This window comes from Sinocyclocheilus anshuiensis, unplaced genomic scaffold, assembly GCF_001515605.1.
Source record: "Sinocyclocheilus anshuiensis isolate Anshui unplaced genomic scaffold, SAMN03320099.WGS_v1.1 scaffold1658, whole genome shotgun sequence".
NCBI classification, from domain to species: Eukaryota; Metazoa; Chordata; class Actinopteri; order Cypriniformes; family Cyprinidae; genus Sinocyclocheilus; species Sinocyclocheilus anshuiensis.
Genome location: NW_015547302.1, coordinates 303,182 through 317,693, shown reverse-complemented (window position 1 = coordinate 317,693; position 14,512 = coordinate 303,182). Strand labels below are relative to the sequence as shown.

Here is a 14,512-nt window from a genome sequence, read left to right as displayed (position 1 = left end):
TTTTGGCCAATATTTGGCTGGCATGTATGGAATGATATTCCGAAAAAAATATTCAAAAGGAATTGCAAATTGTATTTTCTCAATGTCTCGATGTATGTGTCCACAAATTGAAAATGCTACACAAATTGAATTTATTACATGTAACAATTGGTAAGAATTGTGACAAATTGATATTTGGCTATAAATAAAAATATACAGAGGTATTTAAGTCTAAATCATCCTAATTTTAAGTCATACAACTTGCCTCAGAAGTGGACAATTATAAAAAAGCATATCACTTTCATACCTTTGTGTTTGTTTGTTGTTTATGAGTGTGTGATGGAAGGTGCTAGTGTGTGATGAGAGTGGGCTGAGCTGACCTTAGCTATATGATTTGCATTTCCGTTTTGATTTATCCAAGCCACAGATCATTTAGACGCCTGGCAAGATACAGAGAAGACGTTTATAGAAGAGATCACTTTCTCAGACACACGCACACACACACACACATACTGTACATAAACAGAGTTTAACGGTTAAGGGGGGAGGAGAATGAGGAAGTCTTTCGTAATAGTTTTTCATGGTTATATTAGAGGAAAATATGGCCATAGATCGACATTCATCATGGCCACATATAAGGCTCTGAAAACAGGGTTGAACCGTAGCCATTAATCAGACGGGTGGTGGGATTTGATGACAAAGATTAAATGAGTGTAAGAGACACCAGTCAGCTTCAGATTACTGCAACTGTCATCAAATACCCCCCAGGCCATTAACGGGTCACGCAGACCCTCTCGCCCCCCACATACACATATCAGCCACCAGCACAGCTCGACCCTGCACACCACAGGTGCTCTTCCTGGAACACCCATGAGCATCAGCGCACATACACACGCTGCCCACTTGTCCTTTCACACTTACAGGAAATTCTTCTGTTTGAGTGAAATGTCCTGCACACAGAAGGGCTTGATGTGACCCTTCGACTTCCTCATCCAGCTTATTTCTGACGAGGAATAGGCCAATGTTGGTTGACATTTTAAAATAGAGAAAATATAGATACAAATAGTTTTTACTTTACATTTCTTGAAATATAAATGAATCCCTAAATGATGTATTCACAAAATGAGGGTTTATTTTAAAGTTCTTATATTGCAAGGCTTATATTGTGCAAAATGGGACATTAAATAGCAATATTATAACCGTAAACATTAATAAATACAGTTGCTATGAGAATTAATTGACCACTGGTTTTGAGACTAACAAAATTCATAATCCCAAAGATAAACCCTACTTGTTAATGACAATGGGACAGAGGTAAAGTATATACTAACCAAAACAATTGTAGTTTTAAACATAAAATACTTTTATCTGTTTCCTCTTCATTCAGTGTAAAAATCTATCCTTGAAATTTTACAGTAAAAAAAAGGCAGCTGTGGTTGTCGTAACTTTATCGTATAAGGGAGCAACATTGTAGGTTTTACAGGACTGAACTTAAATTTCGTCAACTGATGTAATGTTAATATTATATCATAAGTTCATCATAAGTAACTTTTCCACAAGCTGAGGTAAATACTAATGTATAAAAGATGCACACAGTGTCAGGCACACTAATACAAAACATCATCATGGTAACACAAGTGACACTAAACTAATGCAATAAAAATTAAATAAGCAACAATATGTGTACATAATTGATAGCACAAACTAACATGAAACGCAATTGTTTAAACCAAATAGCATCAAATGTAAAGCCTGATACAGATCATTCTAATTACAGTATATGATGACTGGTTTTTTTAGATTTATTACAGTTTTTTACTGTGTATAGTAAGGAAACTTGCTTTTTATTTAGCATTTTACCATTAAAATTACACTTTTTTTTCAGCACACTTATTTAAGAAAAATATTCTTATGGGTACTTACCTGGGTACTTACCACTTAGCAGAAAACTTTTTTTTATGATGAGTCACGAGTGTTTGACCACATCATAGAGTGAAATACATGGATTTCTAAAATATCATCTAGTATCCAGCATTTGTATTAGTAATATGCAATACAGAACACGGGCTGCTCTCTAAAGTGAACTGTAAAGCATGCTATTAGTGGGTATTGAAGTCGAATGTCAGACCGTTTGGTAATGTACCAGGAGACACATGGATGAATATATGTAACAGTGCATGGTTATGTGATGTGGCCCGAGTTGCACAGATGGAAATAAGGCTTGCTTTCTTTCCAAACCATAATGGACGTATGAGGAGCTGTTAAACAAGAATAAATTATTCATGATTTGTGTGAACGGTTGAATGTAATGTTCTGCCCTTTCTAGGTTGTTTTGGGGTCTTAATGACTTAAGCTCTGACGTAATTTTCTGTAACTCTCTGTACTTAGAATGTTGAACAGATGTAAATGTGCAAAAGATAGATTGCACAATCAATAAAAATCCTCTTGAAGTACATAATTGACTTCTGTAAGACCTATGAGATGAATTCAGGAGTGTGAAAATGTAACACTGTGTTGGCCTTGTAGAGAGATGATGGTGCCAGGCAGTGAGGGACCGAAAGTTGATCCCGTATGCCAACACACTGACACTGAAAAGAGAGCCCTGGCAGAATGGTGGTGACCAGTACACAAGGCATGTTAGCTAGTCAATCTAAAAAGCATCTGTAGATGAGTTATATGACACTTTATTGCTGGATATGAAAATATTATGGGCAAAAATAAACAAGCTTCTTTTTCATTCGCTTATTTAAATTATTGCCATTTAAGTTAACTGATAATGGATGGTTATTTTTACGATTATTAAAGTGAAGTGTATATAAGTAATTCTTCTCTTTATATATGTATATATAATGTGTATTTATATATAGTAAATATATATATATATATTATATGTTTATATGTGTGTGTATATTTTTTATTTTATTACTTAAGAAATTAAGAATATTTGGTTAAATTATTAATTTTAAGCTAATAAGAGAGTTAATGTCCTCATGTTTACTGATAATGAGCCAGTAATGTGAGGTGTGTGAGTGTGTGTGCATAAGGATATGGGTGTATGCAAGGTTTGCCAAACATAGGGGGGCTGTCACCTGTTAGTGAGATACAGCAAGCCAACCATTCCTCTGTTCTAAAATAAAAAAGCACCCAACAACCTTCTCTCTCTCTCTCTCTCTGCATATGCTGTTTGTCCATCACCTTCAGTCCATAACAGGTGTCTCACTGGTTCTGGTTCTGTAGACTGACCCAGTCCTACCAGTAACAAAATGTATTAAAACAGTAGACTCCTAGTACAAATTCCTAGTGCTGTTTGAGTATTTAATGTTTAAAAAATAAGCCAAAATTCAAACACTACCTGTTTAAAGTCCCCTAATTTGTTTTTATATCTGCGGAATATTAGGTGTTGAAAGTTAGTAGTGTTCAGAAGGTCTTGCATAACCTCCTTAAAGGGGTCATATTATGCTTTTTTAAAGATCATTATTTGGTGTATTTGGTGTAACAGAATATGTTGACATGCTTTAATGTTCAAAAAACACATTATTTTTCAAAACACTCCAAAGAAAAAGGAAAACTTGAAATCGCATCATATGACCCCTTTAAGATACACATACATTCTCAACTGCAACCTAACCACATTACAAGTACATGACGATGGTGTGTGTAATGTCACACTCATTTACCGTTTCACATAAACAGAATAATGTTGTTGGCATGTTTGATCTCTCAGTGACAGAAGTTCACTTTTGTATTTAAACTGTAAGGTTGCAAGTTCAAACTTTATGTCTTTGTGTGCATGAAAGCATTTTGTTTGTGTGTGTGCTGCTCTCCAGGAGCCCCTGGTGGTATTTTTCATTTGTTAGGCATTCAGATCCTTTGCCTGACCCCAAGAGAAGCATCTGATGCTGAAACACACATGCACACACTCCACAATTATGCTTTAGCATAAGGATATATTTTATTTGGTTCAAAGGGTTTTCTAATTCTCAGGCCAACAAGAGTCAAACATGGAGGAAGTGTCTATTGTGGCCACTCTGGCAAAAAAAGCCTGAATATGAAAAAGCAAGTATTTAAAATTGCCGTAAGTGCAAGTGAAATCTTTACACAGTATCAATAATATTCATATTCTCCATATTTGTGAAAAATTAAATTTTTTACAAGTAAATTAGCAAAATCTAACATGTCGGCAAGGGAAAAGCGTTCTTTTCAGTCCTTGGATTGAGAGCGAGACAGCTGACCTGGAATCAGCATGTATCTCGTGGCAGGACTATAATCTTTCTGAAGAATGCCAATGGTTTTATTTATAAAGTGTGAGAATTATCATCTCAGATCAGATTTCATTCAGCCCTGTCTGTTCCAAGACTCGGACAGCAGTGCTGATCCAGGCCAAAACCCTTTCGACTTGGAGAGAATTTGTAAACACTAGCCCACGTTTCCTTTTTCTTCGTCCAGTTTCATATTAAACCACATTATCTGCCATAGATGCTGACTGGATGTGCTTAAAACCTCAGCACAAACAAGACGTTTGCCCAGAGTGACAGTTACCTGCTGATTGTCACCTTGCAAACTATGTAGTTAAAAGCAATGTCATTGCAGCCTGTGTTTGTGACATCACTTCCTGTCTTTTTTTCAGTCTGCTCACTTTTAAGTGCCAAACTCTGTTTTATTGTCCATAAGACGCTGAGTCCAGCCTCACAAAAGTCATCTGTTAAACTCTTCACACTTCTACCAGCAGTTCAGGGGTCTCATTGAACCTTGATGAGCTCTGATGGTTGATATCCTTTTATGCCGTGAAACTGTGTCTGTAAAGTCTTTTCTGGCCTTCCCACGTTATTCTTCAGGCATTTCCATACCCTAGTGTCCAATAATGGTCTGTGCTGCTTCATCAGAATGATTTTTAAGATATAAAGGCTGTTTAAAAATATCCTCAATGTGATCTTCAGCTGTCATTTACAGAAAACATAAATGATATTGCAGATTTCTCTCAGTTATTTACATTTTGATATGTCTCCTTTCCTTTTCATCGCAGTATGTCCTTCTCTCAACTCTTGCGAGAGTGATGAACCTCCAGCAAATTATAAATTATACTATTGACTAGTCCTCAAAACTAGTTTATACTCAAAGAAAACATTCTTAGCTGAGTTTGAAGTCCGTCAAAGTTTTTGGGATGCAGGTCAAGCCATGTGGGCTGTCACCTGGGAGGTGGAGCTTGTCAACCCCAAAGTCCGTGAGTCAAAAAGATTCTGTTGACTACTGCTGAGCATGTGCAGACTGTCCACAGTGGATAGAACCTGCCTGTCCGTCAGCGTCCCGCTAGGGGAGGAGCCAAGGAATGAACTTTGCGTAGCTGCTGTCTTTTCAGGGCTGGTGGCCAGGCGAGGAGAAGTGGAGAAGTTGTAACCATAGAGACCATATGGGCTGTGCAGGCGGAACCCGTTATAGGAACCCTGTGTGCTCTGATTGGTGGAAAATGCATTATGGGTGTGGCTGGGCATTAGGTACTGTAGCTGGGAGGTTGTGCTTGGCATGTTGTGGATCTGGATTGGCAGGCCAGTCTGTGTGCACGAGAATGCTTCACCTTCAGTCCCGCTCACATACGTGGAGCTCCGAGTAGTGGAAAACGCATCTGCTGCTGGGCTGGCCAATCGACTGTAGGAGTCTGCAGAGAGGGGAGGGGCGTAGCGATGGAGCGGGTGGCTTGTTCGACTGCAGGTGGAGTAATCACACACTGGCCCCGCCCCGGAACCCAGGTGGAATGTAGGGGAAGAGCATGAGGACGAGGACAGCAGATGCGCGTGTGTTGAAGACCCAACAACACCGTGAGAGCCAGCTGCACCTGTGAGCAGTCATACATTTCAATTACACGTGATTAATACAAAACATACACATAAAACATAAAAAATATATAGACCTTGTGCATCAGAGAAACATTTTTAGAATTTTGTCTTGGAACTTCCGTTTTTGCAGTATCTCTAGCATCACTGTTGAAGAGTAATTAGCTGGTGAAGTGGATTTACTTATTATAGAGTTAACGAAAGTTATCATATTCATTGTAATGTTCAAAGAGGATGTCATAACAAATGTCAGTAGACCGGGAAGATTTAAAAGCGAGCAGTTCATTCATAAATTCTTACGACTTCGATTTGTACCTTCACGCTGTGGAAATACAAACGGAAGACAGAATGAGTGCAGTGCTGAAAAGGGGTGGAGCTACATAAGGGCTATAATAAACATAAAATTAAATTTATTCTTTAACTATTTTAAAAATACTTTGTATTTAGTTTTCTAATACAAAATTTTATACTTGAAGAATTGGCTTATTTTCAAATTTCAAATTTTATTTATATTATTTTCTTTGAATTCTTTCATTCTGCAATCATATTCAAATTGCAATTCTGCGTCCTGTTTCAGTAATTGAATTTGAATATAAAGGGCATTCTCAAATTCTTTGAGAGATAGTTCACCCAAAAATGAAAAGTCTTTCATTATTTATTTAGCTTCACATTGTTCCAAACATTTAACCCTACTGACGTTCATTGTATCGTAAAAAATTTGACATTTTACAATATATTCTCTTGTGTGCCACAGAAAAAAGTAAGTCATACAGGTTTGAAATGACAGTACAAAAAATGGATTAAAGGGTTAACGCTCCCTCTGAGGGTGCACAAATCTTTTTATTCCAAAGAAATTAAAGGCGTGTGGTCACATTTATCGTTGTTCTGCAAAATTTTAGCTCGCATTTCCAGTAGGAATCTGTGCGATTTGGAGTTTTGTGAGAGGATGAAAAAATTCCCCACAAAAGTTTCGCTTATTTTCAAGTTGGTCACATGAATTTGCAACATGGAGCAACAAAAACCTTGGTGTGATCGGTGCTTCTTGCATCTCTACGCTATTGAGAAGAGACAATTAGACAAAACCTTTTTACTTGCAAAATTTCTCTGCAATTTCACCAATGTGACGCACCTTAATTCTTAAAGGGGTCCTATTATGCTCTTTTACAAAGTCTTGATTTTGTTTTGGGGGTGTACTAGAACAGGCTCTCATACTAGGTTGTTCGAAAAACACATTATTTTTCACATATTTTACATTATTACAACACCTCTCTCCCCAGTCTGGCATGAACAGCTCGAATAGTTCCTGTATCAAATGAAGGCCCGCCTTCTGAAATATGAAATGTGCTGTGATTGATTAGCTGGACCAGTGTGTGATGTGATTGGCAGCACTCGGCGCCTGGTCGGGAAATGTCACGCCCCTTACCATAGCCGCCTGCGAGCTTCAGTGTAAATATTGCGTCAAAATCAAATCAATTTGAGCGCGATTTAAACCCGAATGATTGTAAACACTCTAAGTTCGTCTGCCTTGGGAAAGCTAGCGTGTCTCCGACCTAGTGATAACATTCGTTGCCTTCTCTAATGCAGCTCAACCAGGTCTCGTCCCATTCGTCGATATTTGTGATATCACAAATCCCAGAAAATATGTGTTGTAGTCCAAACGAGTCGTTTGTTGTAGTTTTTGAAAAGTGATTTCTGTTAAATAAAATATCTCCTTTTGAAGTGGACTTTGAGTTTTGTAACTGTGCAGATCTTTTTATGCTCAAACAGCAACATTACAGACTAACTAAAGTTGAAAAAGTGAAAAAGCATAATAGGACCCCTTTAACAAATACTTATAAACCCATTGTGCAATGATGTATTAAGGCAGGGAAACACACACACACACACACACACAGACGGTACCTTGTTTAGTGATTCCAGGGATGTCCTCAAATGTCAGAGTTCTCAGTGAGGGCCGCCAGAACGCATACGACTCAACCAGAGCCTCTAGTCCCATCCTACAACGCACAAGCATTCTGATTAATAAACACATGCCACTCTTTAAAGATATACAAGAACTCTCAATATGCTTACAAAAACAAAGGCAAGAGCGATTCAGTAAAACTCTCAGTCCACTTAGCAGAAAACCATCTTAGTACAAGGCCCTTTCCTTATCGGTGTGTATTTGGCCAGTAAAGCAGAGCAGGTAATGAAGAACATAAAGTGTGTGTGTTGGTGTGTACGATGGCAAGGCTATAATTATTTTCACATAGCTTTATCGGTGGGATCAGACATAGAGTGCAGGAAGCCACAGTTAAAGCTTTACGAGGAGAGAGAAAGAAAAAGGGAGGGGGGGGGGCATTTTCTTGCTTTTTCTGGAAGTAATGGTGGTGCTCGGTGCGCCTTTTTAACGTGGACGTTACCCCACCCCCTCCACAGTACCACTCAGGCGATAATTCACACAAGATGCCTCAACTTGTTTCGGCCCCAGTTTTATCAGCCACACCACTTGAGCTATCAAGTGGCCGAGTTTGTTTAGCAAACTGCTTAACTTTTCCTGTAATACTGAGACACGGGGCTCGGTCTAAGTGCTCTGCGAGACCTTGCAGAGGGATGGAGCAAAAGTGGATGTACAGGTATGTGCTCTGGTGTGATTCAGTGGGGGGTTAAAAACGCTCTCGTTTAAATCTAATGAGCAGAGTTAAACTTCCCCACTGAGCTTGCGAGCCAGTGTCACACAAGCCTTATTTCTGCACAGCCTCCATTTCCTGTTTGCGCATTTATTATTTCTCTTGTTTTATGTGAAGATGGAGATTATTTTTATTGTGCTGTGTATTTTCATTTATACATTTATTTTTGTGTAAAGGCTTTTAATGTGACGCTGTTTTTATGTTTATTTTGTCTGGGCTTTGCTGGAATCTTTTAGTTTGGCTTAAAGAAGACTTTTCCCTTTGGATAAACAATTATATGATAATCCTTTAATATGGTTTGATAGTTCTGAAATAACTTTATACTGATGTCAGAAGAGAAGTTGAACAAAAACAAAAACATTTTCTTGCCTCAAAGAAAGCTAGAGAAAAATAAATGTAATGAAGTGTCATTTCTGTACTGCCTTACAAAAAAAGAGCAGAAACTACACACTTTGTCCAAATTTAGTAAGACTATGATCTATTCTGTGCTAGATGGGTTTGACTTGGCTGTGATCAATTTCTGACATCAATAAAAATGTATTCAAAAACCTTGGAAGACATTTTCCCTCAGTGCCAGTATTAGTGTAGTTACTGATCTAACAAAGATCTGTACATATCATTTACTATATTTACCTGTTTCTTCCCGAGTCTCTGAATCCTTTTGCAAAAGGGTTCCTGTCGATCTTCAGTCTTGTTATCTGTAAAAGATCCACACACAAAACACATTCTCCTTACTGACCCAAAGCCTGTAATGTCAAATTCCCTGACCTAGCACCAGTGACCCTTATCCAACAATGCAATGTGTGTGGGTTTATTTTATAAGCTTTTTGCTTCCGCATATGTGTGTGTGAGAGAGCATGTGTGTTGAGTTTTTATAAGCTCAGACAAATGGATGACATAATTTCTAAAACTTGGCAGTTAACATGAAAATGATGATAAGATTTCGAGCTCTAACTTATCTAAAACGTGCTCTGGTATTATTCTGTTTTAGCAAATCAAAACAAACGTCATTTCAATGAAAAATAAAAAAAATAAAATTTCTAAAGTACTTATCTTTTTTTCCCCTATGTTGCAATTTATCAATACATGCTTCTGAACTGTTGGCACAGGAAAGTCGATGCATATGCCTATATAAACACTTATGTAACTCACTGTGCTCTTTATAAATAAATCGCCCTTTATGGGGTGCTGCTCATTCTTTCAGTCTCATAGAGGCTTTCATCTATGATTGCAGAGAACAAGAGCCCTTCAACTCCCAAATGCTTTAGGCAATTTGTATAATGATTTCAATTAAACAGCTTGTAAATTAGGTCAATTTTCCTAGCAGTGTAACCTAAATAAGAGAGTTCTGCAATTTAAATGGGTTTATTATAAAAATAACTATTATTGTCACAATAGAATAGCTTAGCTCTATACATTTTCTGTGAGCAGCATAATGATGATGGTACTGTACCAGAGGCAAAAACAAATTAAAAAGTATACAGGCTAGTATAGAGTCCAGATAATTATGTGTTGATTTCTGTTTTTAGCTGATTACTATTTTAATTGTGCATATCTCGTAACAAAATAATACAATTATTTATATTGTTGATACTTGCTTCTGTTGTGCTTGCTTTTTAAAAAAAACGTTTTTCTTTCTAAAGCTAATGTACATTAACATTTTGTCTTGCTTGCTTGGACTTACAAAAAATAAATAGGCAGTTTTGTTGTGACTTTCCTGCATGTTTATTTGTTTTATAAAAATCCAGATGTAATAATGCTATATAATAAAAGGAAAAAGCACTGATCCCTACGATTTTCTCTTCATTTTAAGAATTGACGTGACCCTTAGAAGCAGTTTTTATGATTTGTTATCAAATTGTTCATTGGACAGTTATAGCATGATGTGGTGTCAATTACCTGTTGGTTTTGGTATGCAGTCACCGTCGTGAAAGCTGTTTCATGGAAGGAAAAGGCTTTAACACCATCCCCAGTGGGAACTGCCTTAACGGGTGAGAGTTCTTCACCGCACTCCTTACGGATGACGTGAACACGGGGCTGGTACTTGTGCATAGAGTGGAGAATGATCTGGAAAACATTACATTGCACATCGGTGTTTAAAACAGAGGAATTACCAAAGCAGTTTTCTACCTCAATAAAAACACACATGCCTCCATTTTCAAAGGCCAAACAGGCCTTTAACTGCCTCGCCCTAGGGATGCTTTCAATTGAGTTTGTTTACAACCCTCCACATTACAACATGTTTAGGCCTTTAAAATAATACAGCAAAACAAAATGCTCACCAGGCGACAATGGCTAGCATGTGTGTATGGGGTGCAGGAAAAGAGTTGTCTAGTTATAACATTTAATTTATTTCAGAATCACAGAAGGAAATTTTGGTCTGCTTCAAAACTCATCAAACCTTCATATGTTTACAGGTTTCCTCTCAGGCCTAACAGAATAGACATTTTTTTCTTATTCAGCTTTACAAAAAACATCAATATACTGTAATTTCCTCTGGGATATAAATAACAAAAGATTCTCTCACATGGCTTTGGTCGTCGAGCTCATTATTGGTCAGTTTGAGTTTGTCGAAGCTAATAACTTGGCGCATCCACGTCTCACCGGAAGCAGGCGAATCGGGATGAATGTAGACACGCGGAGGGACAGGAGAGTCGGCGTTACCCGCAACCATCCACTTCGAGCTGTGGTACACGTACCTTGGAATGGAGAAAAAAGAGTCAGTCACATAATGTGAATTTTAGATAATATTATACACGGCTCGACCTTTCAAAGCAATTTCTGTCAGTAATTTTCTGAAGGCAATGTATTTGAGGTTCGTCGCGCGCAACGCAAATGGTTTGTAGTGACCCTAGTACAGGTCTACGACCATAAAGATCTTTAAAACAAAACAGGTTTCCTCGATATAGCCTATGTGTGCTGTGTAAATAATAATATAGTGACAGCAGTTGTGTTTTGTAGACCGATAATGAACTGTAAGCACTTCAGCTGAGTAGGCCTACTGTTGCTATGGTTACTACTTCACGCGAACTCTATTTTAGCGGGCTTTGACTTGTAATTCAAAAGTTTGTGGTTACAAAAACATTGTTCGAAAAAGCTTTTGAAAAAATATGTAAAATAAAATAATAATTAAGACTCTCCCAACCTGTTTTTCCTTTATTTGCAGGGTTTAAACTTTAACGGTTGATTCAGAACCCTCTTAATCCGCTCTCTGTCTTTACAGCTGTACAAAAATATTCAGATGCACAGCGTAGCCCGCCATAAACTAACGCGTTATGAATTTGTTTTGACTGCAGTTGTCTCATGACCTTCAGGTCCAGCAGGTCAAGCTCCCAAAAGGGCATCGCAAAAGGCCGGACTGAACATGTCAACAACGTCCGGGAGTGCCATTTGTGGAGATGGTTAGTTCAAAATGTTCATTATTATGTTTTCGATCATTTTAGATCGTTTCTATCATTTGTCTACAATAGCCTACAGCAGGCTGCCCTACAGCGACCAGTTGGGAAGACACGTTTCGTAAATGGCTCACCTGTACCGTTTGTTGTCGACAGGAACAATATCCATAGCGATATAATACTGTTGATGAGGATCCAGTCCCGCAATCTTAACTCTCATCGCGGGAAACATTCGCCTGGGATAAAATTACATTGTATATTAATATTTTCGTTAGGCCTATAGGCTACATCACATTGAGGCAAAATCCAGATTTCCTAAGTGCGCAGTTTTGACCTTAATGTGGGCATAATTTTTCTAACCATATATAAAAACACAGTCGCCTAGGCTATGTTACCCGTTTGCGTGAAATACCTTTTCCCAAATATATAATTTCAATTAATTTAGTGTAATTATTATAGTTGTTCATTGATTTAAATAAATTGTCAATATTAATAAATACAATTCCACAAAAATCAACATCAAATACAAACGTAGCTGTAAGTAATGCACAAAACCACGCCTAATAGAAATAAATGTAAATAGAGGCCTATATGTATTTTTTTTTTAAATCTTCGACATTTTAGCACTTTCATGGAGCTTTTCAAAAACATTTTGTTAAATGTATAGTATTCAATTCCTCCATGTATCTGAAAGTAACATTTACATCTAACATCTATCAAAAGAAACTAAATAGTCATAGGCCTATAGCGTATTTTACTAAGAATGTATAAAAAACTGTTTTTATATTACCACTATATTCAAATACAAATGATGAATATGGTGATATTTAGCTGATGATTATTAAACTGTACAGCATGTTTTGTGTGATGCACCTGCCGGCTTTGGTGATGATCATTTCAGTTCCTATCTCGTGGAATCGCTTCCACAAGTCTGAGCCCTGCAGGTCCACGCGCGTCTCCTCCCCGGAGCTCCGGACCTGCGAGCCTTGGGATGCAGGTTGTGGGCTATCCAACAACACGTCCTCAGACTCCGCTGAGAAAGAGAAAAAGGTGGTCTTAATTATTGTATATTTTAACTAGCCTACCTGCAGAAAACTTTTAATTTAAACTACTGTTGCAATAACGAGTGTTAAAGTGGCATGCAAACGGATTTGCGATGGTTTTCTGACTCATATGGTCTTCCTGGCTCAGAAGTCATTGCATGTATTTTATAGACTTTTTATATTTTAATATTGTTAAACATTACAATGCAATTATAAATAATCTGCAGGTTTTTTGTTGTTGTTGTTATTGGTGTTTCATTTATTTGGTTTGGCGCCAATCATGGAATTATTGTTAAGAATTAAATTGTATTTAACTTGTGCATCTGTGACGAATTACAAGAACTGTATTAGTTTACTTTAAAAAGAAAACAATTATAAGAGACATCGAAAAAGTGAATCGACTTTTTATACATTTTATTCCAGCTGTACAACAGTTAGCCTATTTATTTCTTTATTTTTTTACGAGTAGGCCTATTTAGGCTTTCGTGAAGGCAAGTTAATTTGAGTGTTTATGATTGTGGCCAAACTCATAAACAGAATAGATTAGACACTTTCTTAGTGCCTATATTTATGAGACTCGTAACTGTGTTATTTTGTGTTTGTCCACTATATTTCTCGTCTTTTGTCACCGTGACTTCACTCCATATCTAAATTCCACTCTAAATTACAAAGGCGTTTTTACTTAAGAATTTTGTTAGTTAAAAAAACGATTTTCTTAAATGTCAATTATTGTTTCGCATTTATTTAGAAGCCTGCATTATACTGGAGAATATACAGAATAACGGCGGGTGTATTTTCTTCGTACAGTGTTACTTTTCAGCCGACAGAATTACAAATATACAAATATAAAATTGTTTTGTTTCGCGTACGTGTCACGCAGAACATATTATTTCTAACCGTTTTAGTTGCAGTCAAAACTCTAGAAGGCTACTTACGGGATTCGTCGCTTGCGCAGTCTATCTCGCAGCTCCTGGTGCTTGGACAAGTTCTCCCAGGCCGGGGTTGCGGGCTTTCTGTCAGGTTCGACACCTCGTTTTCCTCCTCAAAACAGTTTTCATTGTCCTCCTCCAGCTTTCTTTTTTTCTCCGTGCCAATAAGCGCTTCTACCGAGAATGCGTGCGCTTTAAGGCTCATAGTACACGGGGACCGTCGTTTCTCAGTCATGGTAACAAACCGAGAAGACAGATTGGCCGAGAAAGAGAAGTTCACGAGAAGTGCATTTGCAACAGCACTTAATCTAGCATTCCTTGAGTCAGAATAGTCCGCTTCAGTAGCTAATTACCACGGGCGATGTGACAAAGACGTTGAAAACGAAGCGACAGTCTATTTAAAACAGTCTCATCGGTCTGTCAACGCGCACAGACACCGAGGCAGTGGCCGGGATTCGTTAAAGTGCCAATAACCAGGGCAGAAGATGGGCGGGGCTGCCTCACGTCAATCACCGGTGGTCTCTGCCAATAGGCGCGTAGCGTTTCGGCCCCTCGTGTAGAACATTCCGCCCATAAGTGGTAAAGCGGCCCGGCAGAATGAATCCTCTCTCGCTCACTGAGCTCCAGTCATGCTCGCGGCATTGCGATCATTTTCACACTGCGGCTGCA

The 14,512-nt window shown here is 38.0% G+C and overlaps 1 protein-coding gene across 1 annotated transcript; it reads right to left on the bottom strand.

Moving 5' to 3' along the window:
• Nucleotides 1-3,946: 3,946 nt before the first annotated feature.
• On the bottom strand, nucleotides 3,947-14,266 carry LOC107701724 (T-box transcription factor TBX18-like). The gene is made up of 8 exons (XM_016503802.1): nucleotides 13,850-14,266; nucleotides 12,745-12,904; nucleotides 12,006-12,107; nucleotides 11,004-11,175; nucleotides 10,376-10,543; nucleotides 9,110-9,174; nucleotides 7,710-7,804; nucleotides 3,947-5,809 (listed from the first exon to the last, which is right to left on the bottom strand). The coding sequence occupies exons 1-8, from the start codon at nucleotides 14,076-14,078 to the stop codon at nucleotides 5,148-5,150; spliced, it is 1,653 nt and encodes a 550-aa protein (XP_016359288.1). The 5' UTR covers nucleotides 14,079-14,266; the 3' UTR covers nucleotides 3,947-5,147.
• Nucleotides 14,267-14,512: the final 246 nt, after the last annotated feature.

Coding starts and splice junctions, on each gene's coding strand:
- LOC107701724 (XM_016503802.1), bottom strand. CDS start 14,078: ATGACTGAGAAACGACGGTCCCCGTGTACTATGAGCCTTAAAGCGCAC. Junction 12,905..13,849: donor CTGCGCAAGCGACGAATCCC/GTAAGTAGCCTT, acceptor TCTCTTTCTCAG/CGGAGTCTGAGGACGTGTTG. Junction 11,176..12,005: donor GTCGACAACAAACGGTACAG/GTGAGCCATTTA, acceptor CTCCATTCCAAG/GTACGTGTACCACAGCTCGA.